Raw genomic sequence first — 18,860 nt, 5'->3', positions numbered from 1 at the left:
AAACTAATTCACAAAACTAAATGCATTTCAGATGTGAAATAAATCAGTTTCATCTCTTACAAAGGATGATTTATTTTCTTTCCCAAACAGTGCGTTGTTGATTTGTTCTAGAACTCAGGTGGGTGGCAAAAGATTTTCTTATCGTTTTCATAATCCTGCCCTGAAAACCTTTTCTTAACGCCCGCTCTTTTGATCCAAACCTCAAAAATTTTGACTACAGATAGTATCGATAAGAAAGGCAAAAGATTTTAAAATAAGTCTTGAACGACTCTAGGGAGATAAATTGAGAATCTTTGCGCAGATGTCATCCTACACTGAATTTGACATTGTATGTATCAGTCGTAAGACGAGGAGGAACTTTTGGCGGTTGTGTGTTTGGTTTAGTTTCTCACCCACCTTCAACTCACGTAAAAGGAAATTCCACCTTCCCCATTTTTCAGTTGCCACTGACTTAAGTACGTATTGTCGAGTTTAACCCGGAGTCGGAAAACGATGGCGTAAAATAGGATAAATAGAAAGTGGGCGGTTCTATGTTAATGAGAGGAGAGCGGTTACGTATGTATCAGATATTTCAGGGGGTTTCTGGGGTATTTAAAAATAGCTGGAAAGCTTAATTAGTACTGTAATGTTGGATGATCGAAAGACTTGAGAATTCTACGTCCTACGAGGACAAAAACCATCATATTTTACCCGCAGGGAGAAATAGTGCTCTAGTAGATGAGTTATAGAGTGAAGTGGGCGGCGTTCTCCTTTGAGGCTTTTACTTTAAACCTGGGTTATGCTATTTCGGTAGGATGGCGCCCCCCCACGTTAACTTTAAGACACCCCGCAAGCCTTTTACGGGACTTTTGCGACAAATCCGTATCCTAAACGGGACCAAAATGGCGTTTGATGGCCACCAACATGGGCACGAAAGTTATCTGTTTTGCGTGTAATTTAGTTACGGTATTTTGCAATGACTTACTATTTTTAATGTTTTTGTGGGATTCCGCCCTCTTTATGGGCGTCGTCTGACATAAGCCTGGGCAGTGAGACTGTAAAGCTCAAAGTTGGAACTCTCAGTTCCATTCGCTAAAGGGCTTTCATTTTTATTGTCTTCACGATATGGGCGATCTAACATAAGCGTTAACGTTTGCGATAACTGCATACACAAAACGACAAGTTTGTGGGAAGTTGTTTACAAGCGGTACCTGTTAAATGTTACAACGTTATTTTGTTAGGTTCGATCAAAAACATTCAATTATCCGTTATCGAATGCAGCTGCTTTCCAATCCTCCTTTACTAATTTTAGACTTCTTTTAATCTTCCTAAATGACCACCTGCACAGATGATCAGTGTGGTATAATTTTTGTCACGAGTTCCGCTGCAATTTTTGCGGCGCAAAGATTGCAACTTGTTGCAATTTCAGACTAATTTGAACACAATCTCGCCAGAATTTGTATGCAATGCGATAAAAGGAAAGAGGTTTTTCAGGGCATGTACAGATACCGCATTATGATCTATAACCGAGGTAGAGGTGATGGTTTAGTCGTAAGGTCAAAATCTCCAGTGTTATCACGCTGACATCATGACAAAATCGGCCTGCAAATCTAGGCTGGCTTACACGCGCGATTTGGAGTTGCAATAGTAGCGCGACCAGTGTCTCAGACATCGCAAGGCCAAGAAAAAACTGCACCAAAAATCGTCTAAAGAAATGAGCCTTAAAGATCAATAGTTGCATAACAACACTTCCCAAGCTGTATTGCCCTGTAGCTGAATTCTTTTGCAACTGTGGCATTTAGTATCTGATAAAACTGTTCGACCTCCCTTGCGGCTTTTTAATGAGAACTAATGACCTCAGCTTGTCAGATATTTCGCCCGCCGGCAAAGGATCAAATTGACTGACTATATATAAAGACCCAGCCGGTGGTCTCCGACGATTTTATAACACGAATATATAGTCCACGCACAATAGTCAGGTCCTTCAGTTAACTCAGGATCATTCAGAGTCGACGCCCGTTGTACTCGACTTGGGCGCATGCGCATCACTCTCAACCGAAAGTCCTGTGTGGTAAGTGATTCAACCAAACACACAGTCAGTTGCAAATCTAACGTTTCTGCGTCTTTAGCAAACGAAGGTCGAACACATGGAAAAGAAAAGAGCTTGTATTTTCCCGTTCAGCTCTTTCTTGCATACGGCTGGCGCGCCTGAAATGTAAGTTAACAGGAATAGCATTGAAATCAGGCAACTTTTCTTACTGGAGATGGCATTAAATATTCACGAAAAAGGATTTACAAATCTCAAAACCATATCTGATTGTAAAAAGTGAAAAATATGAGACATTTTGTGTCTCCAAGCTTCCAATTTGGCGCCAAAACTGGGTCGCCCGCGTCCGTCATGCTTGGCAACTCGCTCGTAGTTCGTCGAGTGTCGCCAGGTAAGGTAATAGCTGTCTTATTTTGAAAAAAATATGCTGTTCCTCGTCAATTTAAACCCAGAATTCTCAAGTTAACTATTAGAAGAGGCCAAAGCAGCTTTAGCATTGCCTTTATTTTTGTTAGCTTCGAAGAAAAAGGCTATCATCGTGTCGTTGTTCGTGTCGTTTCGGTAGGACAGCTATGTTTTAACTGCCGCTAGTACTGCGGGCGCAGCCGCCGTATGCAAGGTTTTTCCTGTCTACCAAGACTCAGAGCAACTCGGAGGAAGAATATCTTTTGACTAAATATGGAAGCATGCGGCATTTTCACTCTAACTACACCAAGCTGCTAGTTCAAGTTACTTCTTACGCAAATTCCGAAAGTAAGCTACTCCCCTCCCCCCCCCCCCAAAAAAATGAGCCCTCTAAACTTCAGACGCGAAATTTCCCCAAAAATATCCCTCCCTCCACCCCGCCCCACCCAAAAAAAAATGCTTGTGATTTTTTATTTCGATTTAGCCCTCAGAGATAAATATAACTTCCTCCAGTTTTAAGCTGCCATTTGAAGACCTTGTTCTGTATTTGCTAAGGGATATTTGGATGTTCGTTTAACCACTACAGAACTTGTTTCGAGCCTGATACCGCTGTGGTTAGAACGTTCCCTAACTTGTTGTCATCAGCAACATCACTTTCAAATGTAAAGGCAAATATTTTTGAAACGTAAAGGGATGTCTCCGGCCCTAATATCAAGACCTTCCGAAAACAAGTTCACGAGAAAAACCTTTTTGAAAAAATATAAGAACAGCTAGGGTTTATTATGAAATGTTTTGATTTGTTTTAGTTCTTGTTCGGTTTTTTTTCCTATTTTGTGGATTTGGATTGTTTTTGATGTTTTTGTCGATGTATTTTGTTATCAGCGCCAATTTGCCCCATGACGCACTAAACTGCGATCAGGCGTTCTTTTTCCCTTTCCTCGTTCGCCAAAAAAAGAACGCCTGATTGCAGGTCAATGACGCACTTTCCTGTAACCAGATTACGCACAGAGTACAACGGGATGTCCAATATATTGCATAGTTATATATAATCGACAGAGATAATGAGGAAACAGCTGGTTTTACGATAAGCTGTGTCGATAATTTACAGACACTTTATGTTTAAAAAATAAGTACACTAGGCGTTATAATACTCACATATTTCCTTTTCCTTTTTCTAAGCGGCTTATCACTTTTGAAAAGTCTCTTTTTCAAAAGCAAGGGGAAATGTTTCACGCCTTCGAGTGATGGAAACTAAAGACTGGTAGCACTTTCTGCATCAAGACGTTTTTCTCTTTTAACGATATCTAAATGAAAAACAAATGAATTACTGGCTGACTCGTGATCAAACTCAACAGTAGATAAAACAAAAATGCACACAATTAATGGGGTGGGGGGGGGTGGTCGAAGAATAGAGGAAATGTTTCAGGCTTATTAACGGCATTACAAATTTAAAGTCTTTTAAATCTGAGCGAGCGGTGGGAGGGCAAGATTCAAGGACGTACTGTATGTCAAGGATGACTGGCTCGGCTTGACTGAAAACTCGAGTATGAAGTTTCTTCATTCGAATTTTTGGATCAAACTGACCAATGATTATCTCCGTGAGTTTAGACTTTTTACCTTTGGCATTGACCCTGACAGAAATCAGGCGAAGAGGAAATATTTGGATTTACCCATTAAGTTCCATCTTAAAGTAATCCTGTTATGACTGAACTGTCATCATGTAGTACGCAGTGCGTTCGTGGCTTAAGTTAATTTACTTAGCGATATCATTTCTTCCGATTATAAACATCCTTTTTGTAGCACCTAAAATTGCTTAGGCACAATTTTTTCCCAAATATTTATACCAACCATATTTGAAACGAAAAATTCCATCTTTCTAAAATCCCACCCCCACCCCCCCCCCCCCCCCCGCCTCTCATTCCTCGTTCCTGCCCCTTTTCGCATAAATAAGCCAAAAAAAAACCTTTCAACAAAACGGAGTTTTAGGAATAGGTGGTAACTTCTGCATCAAGAGGTAGTTGTTGTTGTTTTCCACGATGTCTCCTGGAAACAGGATCACTAATTCGTGATCAAACCCGGCAGTAGATGAGTAAATGTGGCCGGAGGGTGCTGGAAGAATGGAGAGGGAACTCCACTTCGCTTTTCTCCATAAACGCAGGAACCAATAAACTTTGTAATTATTTAAAGCTGCTTTGTAAGCCGGTTTTTATTGTCCTAATCTCGAATCACTTTGGTTAATACTCCTTATGATGTCTAAGAAGTTGAATTCTTGTCCGGCGCTCAGCAAGACATAAGATGTTGAAAAGACTGAATAACAAGATTTCGTTATTGTATTGGAATCTTGTTAAGAAGAAATTAAACAAACGTGGCGAGCAAATAAACTGTATAGTAAGTTTCTTCGCAAGGCAGATGTATTTTCCGTGTAAAACCTCATTTCCGTGAGAATAATTAATTTTTAAGTATTCCTAAACGCTATATTACTGAGTCTATTTGCCAAGTTTAAATTTAGCACAAGAGGTTAGGCACAACTTAATGTAGGCCACATTTCCGAAATCCCACTTTTTTTTCTTTTCAATTACTGCCTTCATGTAATTAAGAAGCAATACACGTGCCACGTTTTCAAGAACACTTGTCTGTGCACAAACTAAAGTGAAGTCTAAAATTAGGTTCATTCCGCAAGTGACCTGAATATCTTGTTTGAAGGGTCCTATCATCAGTGCATTTCAGTCGTATGTCTACAGTAGACTAGTTCTGGTTTTAGCAAGGAGCAGCGCTGAAACTAAAACTACCCAGAATTTTCACTAGGAAATACCAACTGATTTTATAAGCAGATAAACCTCGTCTACATATTGGTTTATCTCACCATACGCAAATCTCTTCTTATCTCATAAATCACTTAATCCGGCGCGTGCCACCATAATAATGTCTGTATTGACTATGGGGTCCGTCGATAAATCAGTTTTTTTCTGACTGATACGAGTTCCCCGTGCATGTCAATGGTATATAAGGACGTTGGTCAGACTTTACTCCCAGGGGGAACACAACAAAGTTTTATACAGGGAGGCACCGCCCCGACGTCCGAATCCTTAAACTTTTATGGAAACTCTACCATGTAGAAATTCATCCTTCTTTGTACTAGGAAGTGATTCCCAAACACTTTGATGTATTAGCCGTTAGGTACATCTGTGCGAGATATTTTGAAAGGGTTATCTACAGACACTGCCTTAAACTTTTGAAATTCCGGTGTACTATAGCATATATCTCCAGTCTGAAAATGGTCCCCCTTTTTCGGGCACAGCCTCCCCATATAACCCCCAGGGGCTTTTTGTGAGCACAGCATTTGTTATTCAGATGTTGCAAAATTGGCCACAGCATGATTATAGCGGAAATTTGCTGAAACCAAACCCTTGCCTGGCGTCGAAACAAATATTCCAAGAGCCATCCCCGGCCAACTGGCAGGAGCGTACGTCAGCAGTTACAAGGCGAGGGCTATTTATATCATAAAACGACTATTTATAAAATAGTTCTAGCTCAGTCGTAATGCGCACAGCATCTCAGATATTTTATAAATGATAATGTGATATTCATATACGCGTATATTGCTAAGTAAGAACCTTCTGGAAATTTGCTCCTTAGAGTGGTGAAATTATATATAGCAGGCTGAATGTTTTGCTAACTTTAATTGCTTTCCAAAAAACCGTTTAGCGATGGCGATGTTGAAAAAATCTTTACTTGTGCTATGGGTGATGGTTCTGATCGTGACAGAAGCCAAACACCACGCTCGTCATCGACAAAAAGTGAGTTGGAAGTTTTTTTTTAATCTCCTCTTAGCAACATACCGCGTTGGAGATGCTTATTAATTAACAGCAGGCATCGAAAATTACTTTTCCTAACTTATTGAACTTAAGACGAAAATTAGACGAAAACAGGAAAATCTCCGCAGAAGTCATGTAACCATGCATGGAATTTGTTGTCGGATTTCGTTTGTGCTGGAAATGTCTTTTTAAGCATTCGCATCCATTTCTTTGCGTTGAAGTGAATTATTTTAGATCCTTTTCAACTGCAATTGCATTCATTGAAGAAATTAAAAAGTGCGAGTATTATCTATTCACTCGACATCTTTCGGGCTTTCCTGACATTTCCTGAAATATTTTCTTTAAGTTTATTTTTATTTTTTATTTTTTGTTGTTTCCAGTGTACTACAGTCCGTGGCACGACATGCAATGAGGACAACGACTGCGCATGCCTGAACCATCACAACTCGCCACTGATTTGTAACTACTTTCTAAAGTGCAAAGAGAAAAGCTTCTGGGACATCATCTGGAGGAAGTTGCCAGTAAGTTAGATTCTATATGCCAGAACAGAAAGATACGGGTCAAAAAAATCAGTATCATTTTTTTTGAATGTTGTCTAGCTTGTCAGGAGCGCTCAAAATTTTGACGGAATTTTCGGCCAAAATATTTCAGAAAATGGCTGCAACGTTTAGGGCAAACTTACAAAACGACGTTTAAGTAGGTGGAGCTAGTTTATTTCTCTCCCTGTGACAGAGATTATGGTGCTCTTAAAATGCTAAAGGCGTTTTCGTTGAAAATATTTCGGCAAATCGCGTCAGTTTAATGCGAATTTACAAAACGACGTTCAATTTTGAGCTATTTTTTGTCTTAGAGAATCAAGGTTTTACTGGTAGAAAGCTTAATTGCGTTGACTGAAACCAAAGCGGTTCAAGAAGACTACATTCAGTTGGAGGTTGAGTAGCAAGCCTGGCTTTTGTTCAACTTCGTTTTGAACTAAAATTCTCTGCGTTGGTCAGTCAGCACATAAAACGAACGGGAGGATGCCGAGACATTCTCAAATTTTCCCTGCTAAAGTTTGAAAAATCTAAACTGTTTTGGGATCCTCCTCAAGTTACTGTTTTTCGTACTTGACTTAGTTAGCTTTGTGTTTTGTTTGTTTGAATTCTGGCGTCATGAAGCAGGGACAAAATGACTTCAATTTTCAATGTTGCATAATGCACGCTGCTCATACAAACTGTCCCGGCTCCAAAGAAATGAACCGCTATCCGTTTGTTGTGCAAGAGCTTGCGTACTATCCCCACAGCATGGGTCCCGTGTGTATACACGAAGGGGTTTGTCCCCGCTTCACTTTTAGCGTGTGCGAAACTGTCCGTTACCACGATTCAGCCAAAATTGCTTTGACTTCTATTCTGTAATCTCTGCATTTGACTTTGTTTTAATGCAAAGAAAAGCACATTGAAAGAATTTGGACAGCCCAAGTGTTGCAAAATTTGTTTCTTACGTCGTTTGTACTTTCGTTCATTTGCAGTGTCGTCGTGTTTACAAGTCATCTTGTATGGTGGAAGACGATTGTGAGTGTAGTGAAGCTCCATTAACTTGTGAAAATAACGAATGTGTCAAGGCAAAAGTTGTGCACGCTTAGCTGAACAGATTCAGCACTGTTACGGAATACTTCAGCCACAAAACGATACTTTTAACTCCCAAAACCCTGCTTGTGATTTGTGTATCTTCTTTATCTCAGTAGTACATATACTCAGTTCTCAGCCAAAACAAACCAGCTCTCTTTAACTACAATATATAAGAAATTTACGACAATGAATCGTTAGCTAAATACGTTTAACTCTACTATACATTAAAAAAAAAGTTTTCAGGTTGCTTGTCAACTGTCCTTACTCAGTATGTCGATATTTCATAGCATGCTCTAAAACTTCATATTCACGTTGATTTTCTCAAAGTGAACCAGTATTATCAAAATAACATTACGAAACTTTGCAGTACAAAACGCCAGCGAGTTTTAATGCCCGTAAAATAATATCTTATACGTATCTGTCTATAAACGCCTTTATAAGGTTTGAAAAGTTAATCGTAAACAGCCTGCCGCGGTATATTCGCCGTTCTGATACAGAGGCATGAGTTTTGTCGGTTATTTTAATCATGTAGGATTTCAACAGGTCAGATTTACTTGAACTTCATTAGTAGTTTAGAATGGCTAACTCTTTTTATCACTTTCCCACCTGAAACTGCACACTACTCCAATGAATTTTGTTTTAAATAAAGCAGCATATTTAGAAAATAAATTTTAAAAATGGATGCGTATGAAAGACGGAGACTTTAAAATGTTTGTTGCACTGTTGCACTATCTGTAGCCAAGGACTAAGTAATAAAGTAGTGATCGATGTCTTTAGCTTTTGTTTAGTTTTGTTTTTTTGTTTTTTTCGTCAAATTTGTCAGGTCTACAAGGTTTCTTGTAGAGTTTAGCGACGGATTATAACAATAATAATAACAATAATAATGATAATAATTATTATTATCATCATCATTATTATTATTATTATTATTATTATTATTATTATTATTATTATTATTTCACCGTGGTTTGAAGTGAACCCTGCCAGATCATGCCACAGGACGTATTCTAGAATCTTTTTCCTGATCTACAAAATTGCGTTCACATTGGACAAATTCCTCTTCATAATCATAGATCTATAAGGTCATAAAACACTAGAGAGGTTACGAATGAGGGAGATGACAACCCGTTATGAAGAGTAAAGTTGAAAAAAAAAAAATAGCCAATAAATTATTGTCAAGATACATCGTATCATACCTTCTTTAACTTTGACGAATTCAGTCTCGTTATAGGGACACAATACTTACTATACAATCAGCCAGATATAAAATGAGCATTAAAGGTACCAATCTAACTAACAAGGAACTGTGTTTTATTGGACATTTTTATAAGCGCCATTCTGCTGAGCGATTGAAGGCTCAGTGCCCGGCAGATATATCATGTTTTAATGAGTATGACCTGGTAGGTAAAAGTAAAGTCTGCATACGAGCCAAGTGGCCCATCAGGTGGGAGTTTATCCCGGTTTCCGTGACATGAAACGACTCGGAGTATTTCTACTTCCCCTGGATGGGACACTAATCCATCGCAGTTACCCCCTGCATTGAATTCGCCGGTACTCATTTTAATACCTAGGTGCAGAGAGGCACTGTGGGAGTAAAGTGTCTTGCCCATGCAAGAACACAACTCAATGTCCCCGGCTAGGGCTCGAACCCGGACCGCTCAATCCGGAGACGAGCGCACTAACCATGAAGCCACCGCGTCTCTAAAGTATGACCTGGAGCTTGCTTTAAGCTTGCTTCATTACCTCACATTAAAGAGATAATTAAAACATAACAACTCCAAAAAAAGGTTATGACTGGAAGATATAAAAATTTTACCAGAATGACAATTTTGAATTCTAGACATCCTGGCACAAAATCAAACGTCTTCCCCAACCTCGTTGTTCCATTTTGTTCCGAAGAGACTTTTTATCAATTTTACTGATATGTTTGGTGGTATTTGGCAAATAGAATACTAAAATGAGGAAAGAAAACTTTCGATAACGAATCAGCCAACTTAAAAACCTTTCAAAAGCTTGTTTTGAAAGTACTGGAATAACTGATACAAGTCATTTTTGTTCTGTCCTTCTATCCACACCATCTCTAACACCACACTATCACGTGACAAGTCATCAGCTATCTCTACACCAGACTCTACTCGCACCGTAAACGACAAGAGAGGTCTGGAAACATTTTCGCCCTGCTGTATGTCATTGCTAGCAGAAGCCGAACTGCGTTCCTGAGAATCAGGCAATTCTCTTGGATGTGCATCAGAACTTGTAAGCGCTTCCGCGTCAAAGTTTACAGAGAGGTTTGTCTTTACTTTACTCTCGTCCTCTAGCACTTCCTGTGTTTCCATGTCAGTCGAGGTGTCTCCCACACGATGTGTTGCAGCTTCGTCTACACTAGCAGGCAGACAGTCACCTGTGTTTTCTTGGTGGACACCTTGCCTGAGGTTTTCCCGTCGTTTTCTCCTCTGATGTGCCCATGTTATCTCGCAAGCCACACAGTGAAGAGTAAATATTCCTCTGTATCTGTCAGCTTCATCCTGTTCACTCACAGTGACCTGGGTTGAGAAGAGAAAGCAAAAAGATATTTAAAGCAAAAACCTACAAACTTTTAGTTAAATTTACGGCTGGATACAGGAATTGCACCACTCTAAGATGTACTCCGGTTAGCCTAAATACCACCTTGGTTAGCCTGCACAGCACTCCAATTAGCCTGAGTAGCGTTCCAGTTAGTTTGACTTAGGCCTGACTTGGAAGTGGTTAGCTCTTTAATAGGGTGCAATTCCTGTGTTTAGCTGCATGCCTAGTTAGGGTGGTTTGTTTAGCAATGACATTTGCTAATGAAATCTGAGCTACAAAATTAAGAACAATGATTTGCTAACAGCACGGACCAACTGTTATCCCTCTAGGCCAGACCAGACCTGAAGCCAAACAGAAATCAAGTTCAGCTCATTAGAATGGTCCATCATTTTAAGGCGGGCCCTTCACGGTCATTACACGAGCGAGTTCCTGAGAGTTGTGTGTTTTCTGAGTTTAGTCCACGTCCGCTTAGTGATAGACTGGATAACGTTACACATCGAATAAACCACCATTTACTGAATATTGCCATCCCCTGGCTAGTAATGTGTCGGTGGGTTAGTTAGCGTTATCCATCCTTTCGACAACCAGAGGGCTTGAAAGATAAGCATTCAATTCAATACTCGTGTCACTTGTTGCACCACTGTCTCCAGGCACACGTGAGAGTTTCGCGCGCGAATTCGGTCCGCGTTCTCGTTGTTGCTATTCCTCTCGTCTGTCAAAAGACGGGTTTCTTTTCTGTGAGTTATTTTTATTCCAGCGTAAGGAGCCCGAGAGCGACTGCGAGAGCCCTCTGTTTTTGTCTTTCCCCGGCCCCAATCCCTTGCGTTTTGGCTCGTTCTTATTGCGTGCGATCTTCATGAAGGAGCAATCGTGACGACTTTCCCTTTCAAACTCAAGAAAAAATGGAGGGTCAGTGAACAGACTATTATTCTTGTTTTTGTTTCACTTTTCGCTTTTGACGACAAAAATGGCTGGAACTTTCTCAAAAGAGAACTGAAACAAGATAACAGCTGCAATACACGAAGGCGTTAATAATCTCGGTATTACTACTCATATATCAACCTGCCATTATATAATTATATCATTATTTCACAACAGAAAATTACAAATACAGTCGTTACCTTTAACTCGTTCAGTATCTCTCTGACGTAATTTCCTATCGCTGTAACTTTGTCTGACATCTCAGCTTTCTTCTCACAACCTGCGCGTGTGGCTGCAACTTCATCAGGAATGACAAAGTGTAGAGGCTTTGCCTTTTTCGTTCGTTTACGGCGCTTTGAAGGAGAGTCCTGATGGAAACCATATACAGGACTTTAAAATGATAATGATATTAACTGATCGTTTTCTTCCGCGGACGAAATGCGATCCTGACTACGAGGCACAAAAAATTTCGTTTTGAAAGCGATTAATGAGACCCGTGAAATATATTAAACATAAAAATACTGATTTGAGATTTCGAAACTCCGTGCTGAGGAGTCATTCTTCCCTTCTGCTATTGTAAGAGTCTTCCTAAGGAGTTTTAATAGCATTTGGAAGACTTACTGTAGCACCCACGGGGGGGGGGGGGGGGGGGGGGAATCTTACGCGAAAAAAGTCGAGTATGCTCGTCATCTCCCTTAGGGTGTCAATCACGGATTTTGATCTTACTTAGCGTTATCAGGACGAACTGCCACTATTTTATGCCGTCAAAGCATCTTTTAGGGTTGCAAAATACCACTCTCGTTTCCATTTTAAAGTGGTATCTTTTGGGGGTCAAATAAAGTTCGAGCGACGCCCAGATTGGTCAATTCAAATTTTCCGACGAACATACCCGAGTTTTCACAGGGGAGTCCCCCCGGACTTTTGCATTCAGGGTTGCGACTACACTACCATAATATTGGTTAGTTTCAGATCAAGAGATGACCACCTTGTGTTAATTTAATAAGCAGCGTGGTCATAACACCTACAGATATTTCTTCCAAAAGTGACTAGCCGGGTTTCCCATACTAAAAAAATCTGGTCAGTATTGAAACAATTTCCGTTATTGTCATTCAACACAGTTGAATTGCGCATGGGCGAAATGAATACCATACAGTTCTCGCAGGAATAATCCGCCCTAAAGTCAGCTTGCAGTTTCGTTTCAGTGTGTTTACAGAGTTTGTCGTTCCGCCCTTTCTCGTTGTGTTTCGTCTCGTTATATTATCACAGATTATCACAGTTAATTGACTTTCACCTCAGGCACCATGTGTATCGCTAATATGCTAATATGAATTTCAGACATAACTACATTCTAAATAGAAGCCCGTCATACTCGAAACGTAATATACCCTTGCATAGCAGGCCTTCCTCCTTCTGACAACCAAGAATACATGTAGTTCAGCAGCCCATTCGCGACCACAACAATTGGGGCTTATTTTTAATATTATTTAGGTGTGGAATTGCCGGTATATCTACCAACATCTATCTACAGAATCTGGTAACACACCTTAACTGCGACATCAGGTAGGAAGGACCAAGCCACACCCCAACGCATTGTATGGCCCTGACAAAACTCTGTAGTTGTTACAGTCTTGACCTAAAAAGACAAAACAAAACAGTTTGCTGACAGGCTGGAAAGAGACAACATGTATCTAAACTCAGGTTGATTTTGCTGATAATGAAAGTGGCATATACCAAGCTTCTAGACGATAGTATCCTCCACAGACTTCTTCTTGAGTAAACACACAAACTTTTCTCCCCAACAAGTGAAATAATGTGCTAGCTAAAATCAGGAGTTTCGTTATTAAGGGAACAGACAAATTAACTGGCTGCAAGAACGATTTTGCCTGCCTGGTTTGATCAGCTAAAGGATTTTTTTCTTTAAAAAAAATGATCACTTTAAAAAGTTTTGCCTGCATGTGAAAACCTTAATGAAATCCCTGACTAAAATAGGAATGCCTAGATTGTTTGTTGTACCGTAGAGGTTCGAGGTTCAATTCCTGCTCTAGCCACTAAGCTGGAGTTGTTCCTTGGGAGACCCTAGTTCAACTCCTCGATCATGCTTGTACAATGTAAATAGCCAACTGGCCTGCCTCTCACCAGTTGGGACTTTCAAGTCTACTATAATCATTCATTTTGAACAAAGTACAATTTGTGGCAATGTTGGCTAATACTCATAGAAGTAGCAAAAAAAAATCATTTAGATTGACCCATCAGAAAGCAGTGCAAGCAAGCTGAAAGTTATTATGGCACTACTTGTCTATCATAGGGCTAGAAATTCATGTGTGTCAAATGTGTGACATGTTTCCAACATGTAAAGCTTTCTTGAGCTTAATTAAATACTGTATCAACACCTGAAGCCAAACTCATGAAAGCAGCAATCATCATCATCATCATCATATCAGCAGCGGCACCATCATTATTAACGTTGTCATCATTATTGTCATTATTACGGCATAGGAAAACAGGATTGATCAATAATATACATGCAAAGTTTCTGAATAATGTTAATAAACCTACATCATTTTCTGTGAGAAAAGCCAGGACGGGGGCTAGACTTGACTTCTTTCCCAGCATTGTCGTATACCAGCTACAACAAATGACAGATGCATTAGACATAAGACGTGTAGCACTCTTTTATTTGCATTTTTAAAGCTGCGTGGAAGACAGTATAAACTCACTCTGTTTTCATGCACACGTTTCACAACAAAGCCTATCCCATAATACTTGTCACATGCAGCCACAGACAGCCCAACAGACACTTCAAGTAGGTCATGGTGACATCTTATAAAAAACAAAGATTTTGATCATATCAAGTAATTTGAATAGACAATGAGTGACCGTCCACTGAAAAAATATCCCTTTGTAAAAGTCAGTTTGCCAGTATTACACTGTTGTAACACACCCACGTTATTTCAGAACACTTAGAAAATGTTGAAAACACTCACATGCAGTTCATGTTTTCTAAATTTCTCTTGTGTTGTCAAATTTCTGTTTTCTTACAACAATTGAATACAAGAGTTCCATGAAGTTACCTCTAACCATATGGGCCCCTCTTTAAACAACTGGGGTGTCAGTGGGTGGTTCCAGAAAATATCCATATCCCCAACACGGAGGGAACTGGAAATTCCGAAGGGGTGGGGGGGGGGGGTCAAAGACCCAGGAAATTCTGGAGGGATGGGGGGCTATTTTTGAGTTTAGAAAATGAAAATTCTAAGGAGGTGAGGGGTCTTACGTGACATTCCCTCCATGGTGGGGGTATGGATAGTTTCTGGAACTACACATACAGACCAAAGTTACAAACTGTACCTGATCTGCTCCTTGAGAAACAGACTGTCCTTGATAATCCCTTTGACAAATTCCACCTCACCTCCTCCAGTCACCGTTTCAGTTTCTGTTCCAGTGCACACCCCACTAGGCTGAGGACGTTTGTCACTACGTGCCACACCATGAGAAGCCTCAAATTCACTGACAAAGAATGGTGGATTGCACATACAGAAATCAAACTCTTTGGTGTCTTCACCTTCAATGGGTACTTTGAGAAAACTGTCATGAGTGACCTGTTTCACTAAAGTAATCAATAGAGCCATGTGTAAACAGTTTAGCTGTGATACATTTGGACCACAGACTCATCTAAGCTAACTCTCCCCGAATAAATGGGAGTCTCCCAAAATATTATACACATTGAATCTCCTGGCCTCCTTAATGGTTTGTAAATAGACAAAAAGAGTGAACATGTCTGAAAATGTGCAAAAAGGCATTTTTAATAATAATAAAATTACAATAGGGATATTCGCCTTACCACTTATGTTACTTCCCAGGCCATTTTGTTTTACATTTTCTCTTGCGTAAGAAGCTGATGAGTCATCCACCTCAGTTGCCAAGAAATGCCAGTTGTTGAGTTTAGCCCCCAGCAGAGGATAAATACAGGATGCTCCTGAACCTAACAATAATTAAAATAACAAAACTGAAGATTGTTATACACTCGTTCATTATCTGCAAATTGATTTGACGTAATTACAAATATTTATGGTGCATGACAATATCATTCATTACTGTGCATATACACAGTTTCACAATTTCCCATTCAGATGTCCTGTCTACTGATAAAGCCCCACAATATCAAGTCACACACCTGATATGGCTAGTTATGAGGCTGGTTTGGTCTTGCCATGACTTATTACTGATGTTTGAATCATCCAGTTGAATGTAACTGCCAGGTTAACTGTCACGTTAACTGTCACGCAGTCTTCTTAAATAAGAATGCGCGACAGTTAACGTTCAGAATCCAAGTGACATGTGTACTGGAAAACAAGTTCAAATGCTTCATTGGTGCTAAAGCTGTTGGTTTACCCGATCTACATGAATGAGTGGAGAGTAACTTGCTTCACCACTAAATCCATACACAGATACAATTTTTTGAAAATCAGGCCTTAAAAAACAACATTTAGTCCTTACCAATATCACAGCCACGAACCGTTGCGTGACGTTGAGTATGAGGAAGACATGCCAGCAGGTCTTCAATCCATAAGATGTAGTTAAGACGAAGAGGAACTGTGGGTATCAATCGATCCAAGGGAATACTGAGTTTGAGACCAAAGTCGGTTTCTAGCAAAGCACAAGTCAAAGCCCGGAGTGCCTCAGGGTCTTTGAAGTTCAAAGTGAAACGTCCAGGTTTAGTTTCCTTGGCAAACTTTCGAAAGTAATCAAATTTTTCAGCAAGAACCTTGAAGTCAGGTGGAGATTTTCTGTAAATGTTTCTCGGGTGCATTAGGTCATTGAATCCCATACTTTGTGCTGTCTGGTCAAAGAAACAGTGAAACGTCGGTACGACGAACGAACAAGCACCATGCGGCCATGTTGGACGTGATTTACAACGTGGAGACTGGAACTTACTGACTAGTGCCCAGACTCACCGCTTGCTGCTCAGACAAGTCCTTTCGCTGGCACAGGACCACATAAGGAGTCACTTGTATTACAAATGCTGCAAGACTAAACTTAGCGAGGCTTCTTTAAACACTTTACAATGTAACGATTAGGGGATTAGGGACAGCACTCGACTCCGATCGAATATGACGCAAAAATTGGGGAAATCAGGGGGTTCACGGATCGATACTGGTACGCTATTCACCATGTTAAACTCGATTCACACTACTGCCTTGCAAAGTCTTGAAAAAGCATTGCTTTACTGCCATGTTGTAAAGTCAAATTTAGAGCATACCTTTTTCTTAAGCTAGATAGAACACTGTGTCCAGGAATTTCCCTGAAATTGAACGTTTTATCATGCAAACTGCGCGACCGAAAGGCGACTGAAACGGTCTGGTGGCACGGGCGGTATGGTTTAACCACGCTTTGATGTCTGTAAACATTGATGACTTGACAAAGGTTTCTTTCCTTCAAAACAGGTGGGCAACCGTATAAAATACGGTTTGGGTGATTTGAATAACTAAACATTGTTTGTCTATCATCATGAACAAAGCTGTTCCTTATCACGAAAAAACAAACATGCACCTTTATCAACAACTTAAACAAAAAAAGACAATGTCTTGCGACCCGAACTTCTCGACTACTGTTCATGGTTTATTTTAAGTTCATGAGATAGAATTCTAGAGAACTAAGGAAACATGCAAAGCAGTCGTGCTACGCATATAGAGAGCTTATTATCGATCACAGGATCCCAGCCTAAACAATACACAGGTCAAAGACAATTCACGTTAAATTGAACTCCGGCGAAACCAAAATGGTCAAAGCCTAGAGGCACTTTTTAAAGTGAAACCGCAACTTTAAAATCAGGAAAGCCTTTTGGATCCAGATCTTACTCAGGGTTATATAGAAAACTGAATCAAAAGCCCTTGTTGTCTGTATTTTAAAGGAGCTCAATCACGGTATTTTGAGTTATTTTGGCCACATATAAAAATTACGTTTAAATGGTAGGAAACCTGAAAATAACAGTTTAATAAGATAGAAAAACACCAAAGAGATAATCATAAATCATGAAGGAACAAGGATGGCTAAGGATGGAGAAAATTAACACGGATTACAAACGACGAATTTGAAAAATTGAGGCTAAACTTTTCAATATGCGCAAACCGTGGCTGAGCTTCTTTAAAACAGAGTAAAATTACTTTTCAATCATTTCGACGTTAAGTTATGCCCCGACTATGGGTACAAAAGTCTGACAATCGGTACGAGAATTAGAACCTAATTGAAAACTGTTACGCTAGAAATACTAGCAGTGCCACAAAGTAGAAATTACAATGAGTTACCTGTTCAGAGTGTTTATCTTTATTTCTTCCATGATCTTCACAATTGTTTTCAATTTTGTTTATTTTTTGCTCTTCGAGGGGGTGTCTTGCCACCCAATACACTACCCTCCCCCTTCCCCCCGCTAAATCCACCCCTGGGTTTGGGTGATTTGAGTAACTAAACATTGTTTTGTCTATCATCATGTTTTTTTTTATGGCACGGAAAAAAATAGTGCAACTTAAACAAAAAACAATGCTTCACGATCCGAACCGTTTTCAGTCACTGTTCATATTTTATTTGAAGTTCAAGATACAGAATTCTAGAGAACTAGGGAAACATAGCAAAGCAGTCGAGCTATGCATGTAGAGAGCTTATTATCGACCCCAGGAGCCCATGCTAAAACAATTCGCAGGTCAAAGACAATTCACGTTCAACCCGGGCGAAAACAAAATGTCGACGCCTAGAGGCATTTTGAAGTAAAACCACAACTTTCAAAGAAACAAACCCTATTAGATCCAGATATAACTCAAGGTTATATAGAAAACCGAATCAAAAGCCTTTGTTGTCTGTATTTTAAGACGCAATAAAATTACTTTTGAATCATTTCGACGTTTAGTTACGCCCCGACTCTGGCGGGTACAAACTAAGCTGAATTTTTTGAGTCAACCTGAAAGTAAAAATACTGTGAAAATTAGTCTTTGCTTTGCCATGCAAAAAGCATCGATGGACCGGGATGGAAATGTTTCTAAAGTTGTTTTTGTTAGTGGATCTAAATCTACTAATTTTGTATCTAAAAGCCGTCCTCGAATAAGGACGTGGTTTATTGTGGTTGTAGCGGTTGTTTTAATCCTTGAAGCTGTAGTTTTATCAGCTGTGTTTATGCGCAAAACGAAGGAAAAGACCAATTCTTCGCGCTCTGTGACCGAAGTCAACTTGGAAGAAGGTGAAATACTAACGTATCGAGTTGAGCAGAGGCTAGAAATACGAGGTGGAGATGTGCAAAAAGGTATTGAGATCGAAAAAGCTGTTCTATAGCCATAAATACTTATCTGACTTAATTAATGTTCTATTTCAATCATTTTAGAGTAATGAATAAACTTTTATATGTAATTGTAAAGTGTCACAAGGAGAACCTTGTCGAACTCGAAACTATTGACTGAAAAAAGAAAATTTGAAAACCTGACAATGGCAAACCTTGTGTCCGGGGCCTTGTGGTTACGAGCCTGTTCATCTCGCTGT

General features: G+C 39.7%; 2 protein-coding genes across 2 annotated transcripts; one reads left to right on the top strand and one right to left on the bottom strand.

The window, feature by feature from the left end:
- Window positions 1-4,535: 4,535 nt before the first annotated feature.
- On the top strand, window positions 4,536-8,682 carry LOC145463777 (uncharacterized). Its single transcript, XM_081447568.1, has 3 exons — window positions 4,536-6,228; window positions 6,627-6,767; window positions 7,754-8,682. Exons 1-3 carry the CDS (start codon window positions 6,139-6,141, stop codon window positions 7,865-7,867), a joined length of 345 nt encoding a protein of 114 aa, XP_081303694.1. The 5' UTR covers window positions 4,536-6,138; the 3' UTR covers window positions 7,868-8,682.
- Window positions 8,683-8,810: 128 nt separating this feature from the next.
- On the bottom strand, window positions 8,811-17,098 carry LOC145463439 (RNA N(6)-adenosine-methyltransferase mettl16-like). The gene is made up of 7 exons (XM_081447191.1): window positions 15,834-17,098; window positions 15,178-15,318; window positions 14,685-14,943; window positions 13,896-13,965; window positions 12,883-12,972; window positions 11,540-11,707; window positions 8,811-10,396 (listed from the first exon to the last, which is right to left on the bottom strand). Exons 1-7 carry the CDS (start codon window positions 16,162-16,164, stop codon window positions 9,848-9,850), a joined length of 1,608 nt encoding a protein of 535 aa, XP_081303317.1. The 5' UTR covers window positions 16,165-17,098; the 3' UTR covers window positions 8,811-9,847.
- Between the last annotated feature and the right edge of the window lie 1,762 nt (window positions 17,099-18,860).

Source organism: Orbicella franksi, chromosome 12 (assembly GCF_964199315.1).
Source record: "Orbicella franksi chromosome 12, jaOrbFran1.1, whole genome shotgun sequence".
NCBI lineage: Eukaryota > Metazoa > Cnidaria > Anthozoa > Scleractinia > Merulinidae > Orbicella > Orbicella franksi.
Note: the sequence above shows the minus strand (reverse complement) of the source record. Positions and strands in the feature narration are given on the sequence as shown.